General features: G+C 35.1%; 1 protein-coding gene across 1 annotated transcript; it reads right to left on the reverse strand.

The window, feature by feature from the left end:
• On the reverse strand, positions 1-720 carry LOC120110402. Its single transcript, XM_039125224.1, has one exon. It carries the CDS (start codon positions 718-720, stop codon positions 1-3), a length of 720 nt encoding a protein of 239 aa, XP_038981152.1.
• Between the last annotated feature and the right edge of the window lie 5,604 nt (positions 721-6,324).

Consider the following 6,324-nt stretch of genomic DNA (forward strand, 5'->3'; position numbering starts at 1 on the left):
CTAGCTCATCAATGCCCTTGTGCCCTCTATTACATCAGGTGGGAAGTCCTTCGTTTCTTCAACATGATCTCCCACTTCAATCACCTTCTCGGTGATCTCGTAATTGAGTATGGCTAGCTGAAGGACCCTATCATCTTTCTGCTTCTCTGTTCCCTTCTCCACTCGAAAGCCCCACAAGTCAAGAATCTGACCCTCCTCTACTGTATTGTTGTTCACATACCTCCTCCAGTCTGGGCCAATGATGCGGGGGGCCTTGTTGCTACCGAGATACTTGAGGGTCATAAAATACTCTCTCTTCAGTTGATCCAAAACCTTTCTGTTTAGCCCCTGTTTCTTCTTCATCTGAGCCTTTTCCTCACCGGTGATCAACTCGAAAAGGCGTGAGCTCTTCGAGGTGTCACAGGGCAGCAGTAGACAGTTCTGTTGCTTCGTGGTGTCGCTGCTGGTGATCTTCTTGCTCAGTACAAATAAAGGATCGGTGATGCCTAGCTCTTTTAAGGCCTCCAAGATTTGTTCATGTTGCTCACCCTCTATGACGAGGTTTCTGTCAAAACAATTCTTGTTTTTGATTTGACTGTGGCTTGGGACCTTTATCTTCTTCTTCTTCTTCTTTTGATTCTCCTTCTTCACCATAATATTGCCGGGCTTCAGCTTTATCTTCTTCGCAGGTATCTCAGAAGAGCCCATCATCAACTGATTGATCTTTTCTTCTGCAGCCATTTCCATCAATTTGTAGTCCCTTTTCTTGTAAGGTGAGTGTGAAATCTCTTTGAAGACTAAGGAAGAAAACAAGCGTCGAGAGCAACCAGCCGATTCTTCTGTATCTTCTCTCCGAGCTTGTTGAATGTTTTCTTCTTGGTTTTCTTCTTGATCGGCGAGACGTGGGATGGTCAGAAAAATTTGCTCCCAAGCTATGAGAAACGGGAGCTTCGAGCTCTTTGCACGTAATTTACAGACTCCAAAGCCCAGTCCTGGAGTGAGTGGGTTTCACAGTCCTAAAACAACTCATTGTGAGGCCCGTCTCCTACGACTTTGACTATTGACTATTGACTATTGACCAGCCTGAGATGGCACAAATCCAGAAAAAAAAATGAAGTAGGGTTTCCCCTGTTCGAATCGGAGGAGGAGCCCGACTCCGTCGGAGGCTAGGAATCATTGCTGGAGATGGGCTAATCAGAATCCCTACCCACCAATCTCCTCTCTCTTTACTGTTCCGGCCGTACACTATAGCTGTCGACCCATATTTTAGATGGAAAAGCTGCTGGATTCCACCCCAAGCACACCCTGCTTCCGCCCCTGTTCCCTCTCTCAAAAAAAAGGGAATGGAATCACAACCTCCTCCTTTAATCTTTGCTTTGCTCTACGTTCCCGTTGATTCTTCATCACATTATACTCTTGACGGTGCAAATCTTAAGGATTCTCTGATGTACTCATTCCATGCTATTTATCTTTCTTGATATCTTTCAAAAGCATCCCAAAGTAAGGAATCATTCTTCCAAGGAGTGTATATAAATTGTCGACATGGATTTGGAATTATAAACATGACTACGGGGAGAGGATGAGTGATATTTTTTGAAGTTTGATTGTTACTAACTTGGGCTGGCCCAAATTTTAACCCAAACTGGCTTTCTGGCTGAGCTTGGGCCCATGCATGTTGGGATATATAGCATTCTGAGATTTTATTACAGCCAATAAGAATAGAAGGAGTTCTAGCTGAATAATGGTTGTGAAAATCTAGAATAGAAGTGTGTCGATTGCATTGAAGTTGATTCCAAGGCTCCCCCCACCCCAGACATAGGTTGTTGTTGCATAAATAGATATTCCCTTTCAGTTCATTGCAAACTCTACCAATTCCTTTCTATCTGAAATCTTTCAAAAATTATTTGTTGTCCCACATCAGTTTGGAGATAGATGACTGTTTATAGTAAAAGCTGACACTTTTTATTTTGTTGATGCATGGATGTTATTTTATTTGTATTGGCCCAGATCAGCATGCAATAATTTGGTGGGCAGGATCTTATCGTCATGTAGGTAGATGCTAACATTTGCAAGGGTATCACAACAGACCAATTTAGGCCCTGTTTGGGGGAGCTTTTGGAGGGCCAGAAAGCACTTTCTGGCCCTCCAAAAGTACTTTTAGATGAAAAACTGTGTTTGGTAAATTTTTCAAAAAGCTGTTTCAGCTTTTGCGGGAAGCTGAAAACAACTTTTGGGAGAAAGCTCCAATTTGGAGCTTTTGGGAGGAAGCTGTTTCAGCTTATTCGGAAAGCTGTATTTTTGACAAAAATGCCCATATTAAAATAACATAATTACATAGTTTGTCTCTTTATAAACCTAAAAATCTGCTGGAGCCAAGAATCCTAGCCGTTAGACTTCCTTCCGTAAGAAAAGGTATTTTTCTTTTCAATTTTTGTATGCATCTTTTGAACCACATTTTAGAAGAAAAAATTTTTAATCCTTTTTCATACCTTCCAAAATCAATCTATTGTTTTTTTTTTATCATCAACCTCGCGGCCCACGCTGAGGTCCTCCTCGAGCGTGGACCACGAAGAAGAGCCCCTGAACCGCGAAAAATTATTTTATTGGAAATTATTTTATACTAATAATTATAATATTTTATACCTTTATTTTTGTATTATACTATAAATATAATATAATATTATATTATATCATAATACATTAATATGTTATGTTAAATAATTTAATATTATGTTATATTATGAAAAATTAATTTATACTAATAATTATAATATTTTATATCTTTATTTTTGTATTATACTATAAATATAATATCATATTATATTATATCATAATACATTAATATGTTATATTAAATAATTTAATATCATGTTATATTATGAAAAATTAATTTATACTAATAATTATAATATTTTATACTTTTATTATTGTATTATACTATAAATATTATATTATATTACATTATATTATAATACATTAATATGTTATTTTAAATAATTTAATATTATATTATATTATGAAAAATTAATTTATAATAATAATTATAATATTTTATATCTTTATTATTGTATTATACTATAAATATTGTATTATATTACATTACATTATAATACATTAATATGTTATTTTAAATAATTTAATATTATGTTATTTTATGAGAAATTAATTTATACTAATAATTATAATATTTTATACTTTTATTATTGTATTATACTATAAATATAATATATATTACATTATATCATAATACATTAATATGTTATGTTAAATAATTTAATATTATGTTATATTACCAAATATTAATTTACTCTAATAATTATATTACTATTATGCTATATTAACATAATATTATTTTATATTACAATAATATTATACTATATCGTATATTTATGTATTAATTTATGTTATGTTTTATTATGTTATGTTGTATAATACTATGCAATGTCCTTTATGGTAATTTTGTCATACAAAAGTATTTTCTCAATTTGTTTACCAAACACAAAACAAAGTACCACAGCACTTTATGAATGTAGTTACCAAACAGCAAACAGCTTTTTATAACAGCTCTACTTCAGACAGCTCTACTTCCAACAGCTCTACTTCTAACAGCTCTACTGCCAACAGCTCCCCCAAACAGGGCCTTAGTGCCTAACTTAAACTTTTAACTACCTAATGGTGGAGGCCTTGCCCTTCATAAAAATTGGCACTTTGCTCAACTCTTGCCATGCTATCTTGCTTCATTTCTGTAAATAACTGATTTATACTACAATTAAATTCTCCAATGCTTTCCATGATGGAAGAACTTGGCCTTGATAGGAAGGAATGATGAATGGAACAGGAATCCTAAAGCAGATTCCAAATGTATGGAACAAGGCTTATTTGAATATACTAAATCTTCAAATTTGCATAAAACTTGTGTATTGTTGAAGATCTTTTTTGCATTATTATGGGTTATTCTGCTGCTAATTTGCAATTGGTTGGAGTTTTTCAGATATTCAGCTTGTAAAGTTTTTTTCTAAATGGGTATGATCAACTAATATGACCTGAGAAACCATATAATTGTTGTTCTAGCAGCAGAACAACTTTCTCTCTTTGTATGATATAGGATTGCCAGTCTCATCCTACAACTTCCATATCATACCATCGATCGATATGCCGTGATCTTAATTTTGTTCTTGGATCCCGTTTATTGTGCTCTCAGTGCAAGCATATGATTAGGAAAAGAGAAATGACGCTAGTGGAAAACAATTTGGTGGGAGAGACGAATGGTTGCAGAGGGATGTGCAAGGTTGGAGGCAGGGGTGGCCCAACCCTAGGGGACCGAGACGGTCGCCTAAGGCCTCAGCCCAAAGGAAGGCCTCTGGCTCTCCACTCTCCAGCCCCCAGGGCATCGCCATTTTGGGAATTGGGATCGCCATTTGCTGCCGAAGAAGTCGGAAGAGTCATGGAAGGAAGCCCGAAGCCTACGAGCCTTAGCTGTTTATCTGCCTACGAAGTACGATCCAGCCTCCAGCCATGGCAGCATGGCCAATGCGGCAATGCCCAACGAGCAATGGACAGTAGGGCTATGGAGGGCCCTATGCCTCTACGATCCTCCATAGCCCGTCTTCTCCATTTGTCGGCCATAGTCACCAAAATGGCAGTCTTGGCAGAATTCCAGATAAGTAGATAACCATAGAGAGTCCTCTAGTTCTCCTTCTAAACTCTTCTTCAATCTTCGGTTCTTCCTTCCCTAATCCCTAGCCCTAGTTGATTCAATCTTCGGTTTTTCCGAGTTTCGTGATTTCTGTCCTTCGCCCATTCGCCATCCTCGGCTCGGTTCTTCCGAGTTCTGTCCTTTGCCCGTCTCTTCTCCTTCTCAGCCAGCCCTTCATCCTCGTTGCCATCGCCAGAGGCCGAAGGTGAGCTTCCGCCTTCCGAGAACAAGTTTAGACCCTTTAGCCTTTAGGGTGTTCTGTTTGTTGGGTTACTTAGGTAATGGGTTATTGGGTAGTTATTACTTATTTATTTTTGTTATTATATACTCATAATCATATTGCAGGAATCCAATCATCCAAAAGATTTTGATTTATTTATTCTAACCTTATTAAATCATATCATTTTTCTTTGAGTACAGTCTTGTGACTGTTGTCCCAGACTCCCAGTAATGAGACAATTCTGCTTAGCAACTAGAAGTTTTGGGATCACACCATACCTACTTTTAACATATTTAAGAAATAGATATACCTCCAGTTTTTCATTGAGATTTTGTATAAGACAAGAGAGCTTAGCGACCAAGTTCCTTTAAAGTAATATTATTTTGTTTTGTTTGATAATATTATTTTTAAATTCAAATGTCTAATAGAAAATTTGAATGTGGGTTTGAAAAACTCAAAAACAAAAAAAATCGAAAAACTCATTCAATCTCAAAAAGGTGCTTTAGATAGATTTATTGTCACAAATAAATAAACTACATCAAGTTCAACTCAAAACGAAATAGAGTTTGAAGATGACATAAAAAGAATGAAACAAAATGAGATCGACGACCAGATTCATAATAGTATTCAAACATCTACTGAAACAATCTCTAATGAAGAACACAATGAGAAATTAGATGGAGATAGGATAAATAAGGATAGTATAGAGTTTAATGAAACTAGTTTTAATCCTACAAATGTATATAATCTTGGTCAATGAAAAAATATTGATACAAAGTTGAGAGATCTATTAGTGGAAAGAGGTCCAATTAGAGACTATGATCTTCACTTTTCTAGAGATGAAAATAATAGATACTTCTCTAATATACATTATATTCGTAAGTTACCTAATGGTGAAAAATATGATAGAAGATGGTTAGTGTATTCGAAGGATTTCGATAGAGTATATTGTTTTTATTGTAAATTATTTGATTCAACGCATAGCACGACTCATTTAGTCTATGAAAGAACTATGGACTGGAAAAATCTAGGTATTAAGCTCAAAAATCATGAAACAACTAATGAACATATTACTAGCATGAATAAGTGGATTGATTTAGAAGTGAGATTGTTGGAAAACAAGACAATTGACAAAAGTCTCCAAAAACAAATAAACCAAGAGAAGGACCATTGGAAAAAAGTACTATTAAGAATTATTGCTGTTGTGAAAAATCTTGCAAAAAACAATTTAGCATTTTGTAAAAAGAATGAAAAGATCTACCAAAGCAATAATGAAAATTTTCTAAGTTTTATTGAAATGATTGCAGAATTTGATCCAATAATGCAAGAATATGTTCGACGCATTCAACAAGGTGAAATTCACAATCATTATTTAGATCATAAGATTTAAAATGAATTGATTCAAATGTTAGCATCTGAAATTAAAACT

The sequence above is a fragment of the Phoenix dactylifera genome, chromosome 4, assembly GCF_009389715.1.
Source record: "Phoenix dactylifera cultivar Barhee BC4 chromosome 4, palm_55x_up_171113_PBpolish2nd_filt_p, whole genome shotgun sequence".
Taxonomy (NCBI): domain Eukaryota; kingdom Viridiplantae; phylum Streptophyta; class Magnoliopsida; order Arecales; family Arecaceae; genus Phoenix; species Phoenix dactylifera.

Excerpts from the sequence above, each read along its gene's own strand:
- LOC120110402 (XM_039125224.1), bottom strand. The coding sequence starts at position 720 with ATGGCTGCAGAAGAAAAGATCAATCAGTTGATGATGGGCTCTTCTGAG.